Genomic DNA, 10,498 nt, shown 5'->3' on the forward strand with positions numbered 1-10,498 from the left:
CTGGGCAACAGAGCAAGACTCCAACTTGAAAAAAAAAACAAAAAACAAACAAAAACCATTATTTCCTGATTTTGTGTCAATAAAGATACTTGAAAGAATGTTCTACTGGCTCTGAAGGCAAGTTCAAGGAGAACTTCCAAATCATTTTAAGCTGGGTGCAGTGGCTCCTGCTGATAATCTCAGCGTCTTGGGAGGCTGGGACAGGAGGATTGCTTGAGGCCAGAAGTTCGAGACCAGCTTGAGCAACATAGCGGGACCCTGTCTCTGGGTGGGAGGGGGGGAAGAAGCTGGGTATGGTGGTGCATGCCTGTGGCCCCAGCTACTGGGGAGGCTGAGGTGGGAGGATCGCTTGAGCCCAAAAAGGCTGGGGCTGCAGTGAGCTAGGATCATGCTACTGCGTTCCAGCCTGGGCAACAAAGCCAGACCCTGCCTCAAAAAACAAAAACAGAAATGAAAAAGCAAAACATTTTGGACCACAGGATCATCACTGGAAGGAGCAAATAGATTCTCAAGGTCATTTCTTTGACAGAGGGAGCCATCATTGGAACATTGGGTTACTGGTACGTTTGAATTAATGTATAATCACTTGCAGCTCTCGTCTTTACAACATAGGGCAACTGTCAGGGTTAGCAAGGTATTTGTTGTCATTCCCTCTCTAGGTGGAGCCAGAGCATGTGATGGGAGCATCGGGCCTGAGCTGCAGCATAAGTTTCCTCTGATTTTCAACCTGGAAGACGATATCGCAGAAGCTGTGCCTCTAGAAAGAGGTGGTGCGGAGTACCAGGCTGTGCTGCCCAAGGTCAGAAAGGTTCTTGCAGACGTCCTTCAAGACATTGCCAATGACAACATCTCCAGTGCAGATTACACCCAGGACCCTTCAGTAACTCCCTGCTGCAATCCCTACCAAATTGCCTGCCGCTGTCAAGCCCCATAACAGACCAGTTTTTATTTCACAAGGAGGAATATCTGGGAATTAGGCAAGTTTGTTTCCAAACTTCATTTTTACCCTCTTTACAAACACACGCTTTAGTTTAGTCTTGGAATTTAGTTTTGGAGTTAGCCTTGCGTATCCCTTCTGTATCCTGTCCCTCCTCCATGCTGGCCTGAGAGCAGCTGAGCCGTGCTGGCTCTGGGCAGGGAGTGTGCCCTAATGGGAAGCACACGGGCTTTGGAGTCAGGCACAGGTGCCAGCTCCAGCTTTTGAACTTGGGCAATTGTTTAACCTAAACTGCAAGTTGATTTTGAGGGTTGAATAAAGGCATACATGAAAATGCCTGGCACGTTACCTGACACAGAGCAGATATTCAATACATTTTAGTTTCCTTGTTTCTCTGGTTCCCAGTTTCTCTGGTCATTTTCGCGTAAATCCATTCTAATTAGTATCTAGGGCAGAGCTTCTCTATTTTTTTTTTTTTTTCCTTCCACAAACCAGTGTACTCACTGGTCTCCATCTTTAATATGCAAACAAATCACCTAGGATCTTGTGAGAATCTGGATTCTGTCTCAGTAGGTCTCGAGTGGAGCCTGAAATCCTACATTTCTAGCAAACAGTGCCCTTGAGGAGCACAGATTGAGACCAAAGTTAGGTCGCTTTCCAGATCTCAGAGCAGACGAGTCCATGGATAAGTCTGTGGCCCAATCCCCTTCCTCTCCTTTTAAGGGCGAAACGATTGTATTTAAAAGATGTTAAAGAGTTCTTCCTTTCCCCTATAACCTCAAGGAAATAAAAAAATATAAAAACCTCAAAAATGCATTGCCATGATTTTATTATTAGTGTCCAAAATGGGACTCCCAGTAATAAATGATTTATTCCAGTCACAGCCAAAAAAGACTTTGCCTGGCTAAAATAGTCTCTCTAAGTATGTAATATACAAGAAATACAATTCAGAGAGATGTTCCTATAAGTACATTTTTTTACACAGCATATATTTAAAAAGGAGGCCCCTTTTAATATAAAATTCTGGTTATATACCAATATGGTTAATTAGCATTTACACTATGGTTTGAACATATTTTAAATAGCATAATGTGTATACAAGGTCTCCCACGCCCACTGGCAACCAGGGTGGTGGGAAGCTTGGTGAGGAGTTAACCAGGTCCTGTGGTTTAAGCAGTGCAGCACCCGGGATTCCTGCCCCCCTTTCTGCTCACACAATTGCACTCCATTCTTCCACCTTCCTTGTTTTCTCCAAAACCACCTGATAGGGGGATGTCCTGATTTCTGAGGTGTGCTTCTCATCATGACTGCTTCGTTTTGCCCTTCTGATTTCCACGGCACAAGATTATCTACCAAAATCAAAACAGAATGGCCTTACTCTTCTCAGGAAGAGGCTGGTAGGCAGGTGCATTATCAACAGGTCTGTGCCCATGCAGAGTGAGCAGGGAGAGGCTGGGCACTGTGGAATTTTTCTGTCTGACCGCGCTCATGGCCACAGAACAGTCACCCAGCTTATTTAGATGTAGACAAGTATGACACAGTTCTAGGAAATACTGACTGTATAAAAATATCTGTGTGTGTGTGTATGTATTTATATGTATATGGATATATTTTTTAAAGGCTCATCTTACTTGTAAACATGGACTGCTCAATCACTATTAAAAAGTCCGTTGAGGCCAGGTGCGGTAGCTCACGCCTGTAATCCCAGCACTTTGGGAGGCCGAGACGGGTGGATCACTAGGTCAGGAGTTTGAGAACAGCCTGGCCAACATGGTGAAACCCCATCTCGACTAAAAAATACAAAAATTAGTCGGGCATGGTGGTGCGTGCCTGTGATCCCAGTTACTCAGGAGGCTGAGGCAGGAGAATCACTTGAACTGGGAAGGTGGAGGCTGCAGTGAGCCGAGATCTCCCCAGCCTGGGCGATGGAGCAAGACTCCATCTCAGAAAAAAAAAAAAAAAAAAGTCAGTTTAGGCTGGGTGCAGTGGCTCACACCTATAATCCCAGCACTTTAGGAGGCTGAGGTGGGTGATCACCTGAGGTCCGGAGTTCGAGACCAGCCTGGCCAACATGGTAAAACTCTGTCTCTACTAAAAATATAAAAATTAGCTGGGCATGGTGGCATGCCTGAAATCCCAGCTACATGGGAGGCTGAGGCACTAGAATCACTTGAACCTGGGAGGTGGAGGTTGCAGTGACTGGAGATCACGCCAACACATTCCAGCCTGAGGGACAGAGTGAGACTCTATCTCAAAAAAAAAAAAAAAAAAAAAAAAAAAAAAAGGGAAGGTCAGTTTATACCCTTGGGCTTGATATCCTGACTCTTGCTCACAAGATTGGGACTAGTCTCACAAAATACAGAGACTTATACAGGTTGGATTGTTCCTGAAACAAAAGCTTCTCAGCCTCCTGAATGAAGCAGGTTTCTAAGGCACCAGAAACGATCAAGTCTCTTTTCTTTCACTGCTCTCGGAGCAAAAGAAGCAAGCGTGATCAGTATATGAAGTGTCAGTATATGTTCTAAAAAGATCGCTAGTGATGACCCGCCTTCTTAAGGCAGCGGCTTACAGAGCTCCTGCAGCAGACTACTCAGGCAAGGCTATATGTTCGTTGCTGCAAGAGAGGCGATTTTAACCAAGCTGAGACTCTAAGAGCCTTTTGTAGTCCTAGCAGATTTTAAGGAATGTGAGTAAAGATGTGAATTCTGCATAGAGATTTGCAATAGGCATCACAATTCAGAATAAGGACACAAAGAGGAAGTTCCCCAGCATCCCTCATTGAACATTTCTGCCAATTCAGGCATGACTGAGATGGGCCATGTTGACAGAGCATCCCAGGAGCACGCGTGCCTCTGGTCCTTACGTGATGAGATGGAGAAGCCTGCCGGCTACTGAGGCAGTGCCTTAGTGGGAGCACTGGCCCTCATCACCATCTGCCTGCAGGGTGGAGGGCAGGCTGAGAGGTTGGTGGCTGCCACGACACAGCCCTGCACACAGGGGCTGCCCAACACTCACAAGGGTCTAACACCCGTTCTAGGGACCTTGTTCGGTGACCACTCTCACTGGCAGGAAGTATTTCTTGTGTATAAATAAGAATTCCTGATGCAATTTCAACCAACTTTCTTTCATTTGGTCCTTAGGAGGGAGAAGAAACAACTGGCTTATGCCCAGCTTCCTGGCACTGAGTGGGCACACAGGCCTCAGGCCAAACTTTCTCACTGGTTCTTCAATTAAGCACCTCCCCTTTTCCTTTTGACCCCAAATAAATGATCTGCACAAAGTACCTATTATTTTATATAGGTTCTTTGGCAAGGAACTACCTCCAAGATGCCAATATCCAAATTACCCCAATTCTGTACATATAAGAGGTTGCAAGGTTTACTGTGACTACAATGAAGAATCTGATAATGTTTTATAGTAGTCACAGACTTTTACCAAAATTAGTGAAACGGAACCTAGTGAGCGTCTGGATGCGGTAAACCCTGACAGAGTAGAGTGGCCACATTTGTCCCCACGGTGTCTGACCGAGAGTGCTCTGGTTCCTGGAAGACTCAACTTCAGGTAAATAACCACTGCCTTTTGAGGGCGCAGAAAAACACCCTTTAAGGCCAGTTGGGGCCATGAGAACCCAAAGGTAAAACTGGTTTATAGTTAGGCAGCATGCCAACAGAGGTTTTGACGTTTGTAATTAGTATTTTTAAGAACAGCTGCTCTCCGCCACTAAGATACAAACTTCACTTGCCAGCCACGTCTCTGACAACCTGCCTCTTGAAAGCCACAAGTGTAAAAGCTCACGCTGTGATCCACGAGCCGATGTGGGAGATCACAAACAACAGCTCCCGGCCCTGCACTCAGGGCCCCACGGCAGCTTTGTTTTCTAAGCCAAATGTGCTCACTAGAGGGTTCCTATGGATCTGCCGGAGAAAGAAGCCAGACCTGCACTTCTTCCTTTTACAATTGGAATCTCAACGGACACAAACCATGATCAGGAGACATTTCCATAACAAAGCCTAATGGGCATTGCTTCAGTGCCCGAGTGGCAGCTCCTCTCTGGTTCTAGGAGTTGATGCTCTAAGTCTTGGCCCAAACGCTACTTCCGGCCAGGAGCGGTGGCTCACGCCTATAATCCCAGCACTTTAGAAAGGCTGAGGCGGGTGGATCACTTGAGGTGAGGAGTCCGAGACCAGCATGACCAACATGGTGAAACCTCATCTCTACTAAAAATACAAACTATTAGTTGGGCGCTGTGGTGCACGCCTGTAGTCCAGCTACTCAGGAGGCTGAGGCAGGACAACTGCTTGAACCCAGGAGGCAGAGGTTGCAGTGAGCCAAGATCATGCCACTGCACTCCAGCCTGGGTGACAGAGCAAGACTCCGTCTCAAAAACAAAACAAAACAAATCAGTACGTCCATCTCGCAATGATTTCAGGTTGACTCTCTGGGATGTTTTGACTGAAACTCACAAGAGCGGTCTGTGTTACTCCAGATGGGAGCTTGAAGAATGGGAAGTTGAGGAAGCCCTGACAGGTGCTCAGGAGAGAATCTTGTCTTCAGTTGCAGGTGGTGGGAGAAGCCACGCCCAGCACTCAGCCAGCCCCGACGGCCCGAGCTGTGGGAACAGCCTAAGCAGGTTGCTGGGAAACCCAGCTAAAGGTGCTCGGGCAAGCTCCTGCACTGCACCTCCCACCCTCCACAGAGCATACAATTGCTTTTCTTTTCTTTTCTTTTTGAGATAGAGTCTCACTCTTTCACCCAGGCTGGAGCGCAGTGGCACAATATAGCTCACTGCAGCCTCGACCTCCCAGGCTCAGGTGATCCTCCCACCTCAGCATCCAGAACGGCTGGGACTACAGGCACGTGCCACTACACTTGGCTAATTTTTGCTTTTTTTTTTTTTTTTTTTTTTTTTTTTTGGTGGAGATGGGGTTTTGCCATATTGCCCAGGCTGGTTTCTAACATCTAGGCTCAAGCAATCCTCCAGCCTCTGCTTCCCAAAGTGCTGGGATTATAGGTGTGAGCCACTGCACTCGGCCAGTTGGTTCTTAATGAGTGTCTGCAACTGCCTGGGAGGTGCAGGTCTGCCAGTCAGAGCTGCAGGTAAGTGAGGGTCAAGCTGGTCCGCAGAGTGCAGCAACTCAGCTCAGAGTCCTGAACACACAGCCCAGCCCTCTGAAACCATCCCCTCCAGCACAAGGAAGGCAGCATTCTGCAAAAGCATCCATGGAAGCCTCAGGAAAATACGTTTTTATGCAAAGTACATATTCCTACCTTCTAGGCAGCAAAGTCAATGCCACAGAAGCAAAATAAGAGATTCCAGGCCTCTAACTGGAGGGAGGTCACCAAGACTCCCTGGATTAGTGACTCTAATGCCATCAGGTTTAGCTCGACACCTAAAGGCTACTCCGTAGGATTCGAAGCACACAGTACAACAACTATCCTATGGCTTTCCAAATACCAGAGCAGAGGATTAGCTGTTATAGACTAGAAAACAGGGCAAGGGACTCCGCCTCTCATATGAGGTGAAGGTTTCCTTCTAAGCACACAGACTGAGCCGCCCGGTTACGGGTTCCTAATGCTCACAGGAGGAAACTCATTCTCATCATCCAGACACACTGGTCCCGTCGCAAACTCATGTTCAGGAATAACTTCTCCTCGCAGCGCCCCGCCGTCCTCGGAATAACCTGGAAACCAAGAAAGAGACATGAAACAAGCCCTGGGGATCTGCTTTGATGCCATGACCTGGCGGGTGGGGAGGGGGAGCTCAAATAAAGGGCAAAGGAAGCAGAGGGGCTGTCTGTCTTCCCCCTGGAGGGACTGTGCCTAGGACAAGCCACAATCCTCACCATCTGCCGTCTTTAAGCCTGACCTGCCTTTCCACTTCAGATGCCTGAAACATCCTACTTCTTTGAAGTTTGCTTTGTTGAGGTAGGGTCTCACTATGTTGCCCTGTCTGGTCTCGAACTCCTGAGCTTAAGGGATCCTTCTGCCTCAATTTAACTTCCTGAGTGGCTGGGACTGCAGGCACTTTGGAATTTTTAGTTTAGCTTTAACTTTTTGAAACGGAGTCTCACTCTGTCACCCAGGCTGGAGTGCAGTGGTATGAGCTGAGCTCACTACAACCTCCACCTCCCTGGTTCAAGCGATGCTCCTGCTTCAGCCTCCTGAGTAGCTGGGATTACGAGTGTGTGCCAACATGCCCAGCTAATTTTTGTATTTTTTAAGTACAGACGGGGTTTCACAATGGTGGCTAGGCTGGTCTCAAATGCCTGACCTCAAGTGATCCGCTTGCCTCAGCCTCCCAAAGTGCTGGGATTATAGGTGTGAGCCCCTGTGCCTGGCCTCATTGCAATTTTTGAAGAGGCAAAGGGTTAACATCACTTGTTAGGAAAAAGACCATATCGTGCGATGCCTTGCCAGGTTGAGGGTCCCAGGTTTAAAGGCTATTACCATGGCCTCACCTGTGAGGAAATAAAAAATTCAAGGAGAGTGCTCTACCCCAAGGTAAGTGAAGGGGGAAGGTGAAGGAGGGTGAAGGGAGAAGGGGAGGGAGGGCATTCCACCCCCAGGTAACAGTGAAGGGAGAAGGGGAGGGAGGACAGAGGGAGAAGGGGAGGGAGGTCACTGTTGGAGATGCTCCCCTATTGGCCCCACATCCACCCACCTGGCACCGTGGAGGCTGAAGATGCACTTGGTCTGGCTACGGTTGCTGCATAAGACTGAGGTAAGGAAGGTCTGAGGTCATTTTCTTTATTCTCTTCTGTTGTTCCTGAGCCAAGCAAGCTACTTGTGACAATCAAGGGGGGGTGAAAGAAAAAAAGAAATCATCATATATCTAGGACATCTTCCAAAGGAAAAGCACGAGGAAGCCTGTGCTCAGCTCTGTGGGTTATTTATTTATTTTTGAGACAGGGTCTTGCTAGGTCACCCAGGCTGGAGTGTAGTGGCTCAACCTCGGCTCACTGCAACCTCCGCCTCCTGGGTTCAAGCGATTCTCCTGCCTCAGCCTCCGAAGTAGCTGGGACTACAGGCACCCAACACAGCAACTGGCTAATTTTTGTATTTTTAGTAGAGATGGGGTTTCACCATGTTGGCCAGGCTGGTCTTGAACTCCCGACCTCAGGTGATCCGCCCGCCAACTCTGTGGGTTTAAATTGTAGACCTACCCACACGCTGCTGGGCCAGGATGAGCTGAAGTGACCTGAAACTGCCAGGGGCAGCTGCACACTGTCAAAATGGCCCATCTCTCTTATATTGACTAAACAAAGATTGGTCCTCTGCTCTTCCCAGTACACACAGGTGAGGACATGCTAGCAAGGAGAGTCGCCATCGGTGGGGGCAGTGGCAGCTCTGGTGCCCTGGTCACAGCAGGAGAGCTCAGTTGTGCCCGTTCACAGAAGGCATGAGTGCTTTTCTTTTGTTTTCTTTTCTTTTTTGAGACAGGGTCTCACTCTGTTGCCCAGGCTGCAGGGCAGTGGTGTGACCACAGCTTACTGCAGTCTTGACCTTCCTGGGCTCAGGTGATCCTCCCACCTCTGCCTCCCGAGTAGCTGGGACTACAAGGCATGTGCCACCATGCCTGGCTAATTTTTATATTTTTTCTTTTTGTAAGGATGGGGTTTCCCCATGTTGCTCAGGCTGGTCTCAAACTCCTGAGCTCAAGCCATCCACCCTCCTTGGCCTCCCAAAGTATTGGGATTATAGGTATGAGTCAACATGCCTGGTAGAGCACTTTCCAATTCCACGCAGGGAACAGGTGGTTTTTTTTTTTTTTTTTGAGACAGGGTCTCACTCTGTTGCCCAGGCTGGAGCACAGTGGTGTGATCATGGCTCACTGCAGCCTCAACCTCTCCAGGCTCAGGTGATTCTCCCTCCTAAGCCTCCCGAGCAGCTAGGACTACAGGTGTGTGCCACCACATTCGGCTAATTTTTGTATTTGTTTTTGGTACAGATGGGGTTTCACCATGTTGCCCAGGCTGGTCTTAAACTCCTGGACTCAAGCCATCCGCCCGCTTTGGCCTCCCAAAGTGCTGGGATTCCAGGTGTGAGCCACCGTGCCTGGTGGCAGGGAATATGTTTGAACGCCCACTGTGAACTCGGGGCCATGTTAGGAGGACAGGCCGAGGGGGAGACCATCCTGTGTGTTATGAATCCTGGCACTTTTCCAGATGACCACCACAGGCTGAGGGCACCTGACACACAGCCCAGGGCAGAGCAGTTGCCCACTAGAGGTTTGCCACTGAGACTGCCAGTGAAGAACAAATCAAAGCAAGGGCATTGAAGCTTGTCATTGTTCTTGGCGAAGGGACAGCTCTACGCAACCAGCTCTTGAAAGAAGCTGTCTTTTGAAAAGCAGTCTCTTCACCTGTGGGTTTTGATTAAGACACACTCTCCTCCATCCTGAGGATCCAAATTGTAGATGTAAAGGTGTCCATTGGATGATGCAACTAGCAGCCGTGGCAACTTCTGGATCCTAAGGGCCAAGGAAAACATAAACTGTGGTGACAACGGAGATGGGTGACAGGTTCACTTCCAATGACAAAGCCCCCCTCACCCTAGCTGTCACCAGATTCTGCCTTTGACAAACCCTTAGCCCACTGACCTGGTCTGAGCTTCTGGCTATTCCTTTGCATTCTGGCCTTGGGATCTACTTTCAGGATTATTTCTTGTCTTTGAACGCAATAGTGTGGATGAGGCAAATGAGTGTAGATGTTGTAACTCTGTGAAAAGCAGTAGCTAGCGAACACATTAGCGCCCTACATGGGACTCAGTCTCCCTCTGACATGTGTCTCTGCCCCTAACCAAGACAGAAAGCGGGTAAATGGATGACTGGCTCACTGTCTTTGCTGGTAGGTTTTGTGAAATTTTAAAAATGTTCAACTTTTGAATAAACTTTAAACTTCTTAAAACATCTGTCAGCCCCATAGGAGTCTGAACCTAGAAAACAGACCTGGAGGCTTTTTACATAATTACATAAAAATAAGAATTGTTTTTAAGACAGCGTTGTTATAACCAGAAGGTTAAAATTCCCATGCCAACTTCTAGCTGCCCCCTGAGAATCCGTATTGAAGTCAGATGGGAATAGCAGGGATTTGATTCTGCTCAGTCTTCCTTTGGGGCAAGTTTTCTTTTTTTTTTTTTTTGAGACAGAGTCTTACTCTGTCACCCAGGCTGGAGTGCAGTGGCATGATCTCGGCTCACTGCAACCTCCGCTTCCTGGGTTCAAGTGATTCTCTTGCCTCAGCCTCCCGAGTAGCTGGGACTACAGGTGCGCGCCACCACACCCGGCTAATTGGTGTATTTTTAGTGGAGACGGGATTTCACCACATTGGCCAGGCTGGTCTCAAACTCCTGACTTCAGGTGATCTGCCTGCCTTGGTCTCCCAAAGTGCTGGCATTACAGATGTGAGCCACCGTGCCCAGCCTGGGGCAAGTTTTCTCTTTCTTTTCAGGTTTGGGGATTTTTGTGCTTTGGAGAGATAAATTGACGAAAGCGCGGTCTTGTTTAGAGTGGGTGGCACTGTACGTACGTTGTTTAGAGTGGGTGGCACTGTACGTACGTTG

General features: G+C 48.2%; 2 protein-coding genes across 11 annotated transcripts in view; one reads left to right on the top strand and one right to left on the bottom strand.

Moving 5' to 3' along the window:
* ARSG (arylsulfatase G) overlaps window positions 1-1,330 on the top strand; it is a 117,831-nt gene extending 116,501 nt beyond the window's left edge. For 3 of the 8 annotated variants that reach the window (XR_002731578.1, XR_002731579.1, XR_002731580.1), the window contains 2 exons: window positions 480-560; window positions 660-716. Coding sequence is in view for 5 of the 8 variants with exons in the window: in XM_023211968.2 (XP_023067736.1) it covers window positions 660-934 (275 nt within the window). In the remaining 3 variants the exon portion in view is untranslated. Of the gene's footprint in view, window positions 1-479; window positions 561-659 lie in introns of all 8 variants that reach the window. The other 5 variants (XM_031934319.1, XM_023211969.2, XM_023211971.2 and 2 more) reach the window with 3 other exon arrangements.
* Window positions 1,331-1,749: 419 nt separating this feature from the next.
* WIPI1 (WD repeat domain, phosphoinositide interacting 1) overlaps window positions 1,750-10,498 on the bottom strand; it is a 36,795-nt gene continuing 28,046 nt past the window's right edge. For 2 of the 3 annotated variants that reach the window (XM_026456749.1, XM_026456751.1), the window contains 4 exons: window positions 9,300-9,407; window positions 7,599-7,717; window positions 6,518-6,618; window positions 1,750-2,286 (listed from right to left, as the gene is read on the bottom strand). In XM_026456749.1, the coding sequence (XP_026312534.1) occupies window positions 2,239-2,286; window positions 6,518-6,618; window positions 7,599-7,717; window positions 9,300-9,407 (376 nt within the window). In that variant the 3' untranslated portion in view covers window positions 1,750-2,238. The remainder of the gene's footprint in view (window positions 2,287-6,517; window positions 6,619-7,598; window positions 7,718-9,299; window positions 9,408-10,498) is intronic. The other variant, XM_026456750.1, reaches the window with a different exon arrangement.

Source organism: Piliocolobus tephrosceles, chromosome 16 (genome assembly GCF_002776525.5).
Source record: "Piliocolobus tephrosceles isolate RC106 chromosome 16, ASM277652v3, whole genome shotgun sequence".
NCBI classification, from domain to species: Eukaryota; Metazoa; Chordata; class Mammalia; order Primates; family Cercopithecidae; genus Piliocolobus; species Piliocolobus tephrosceles.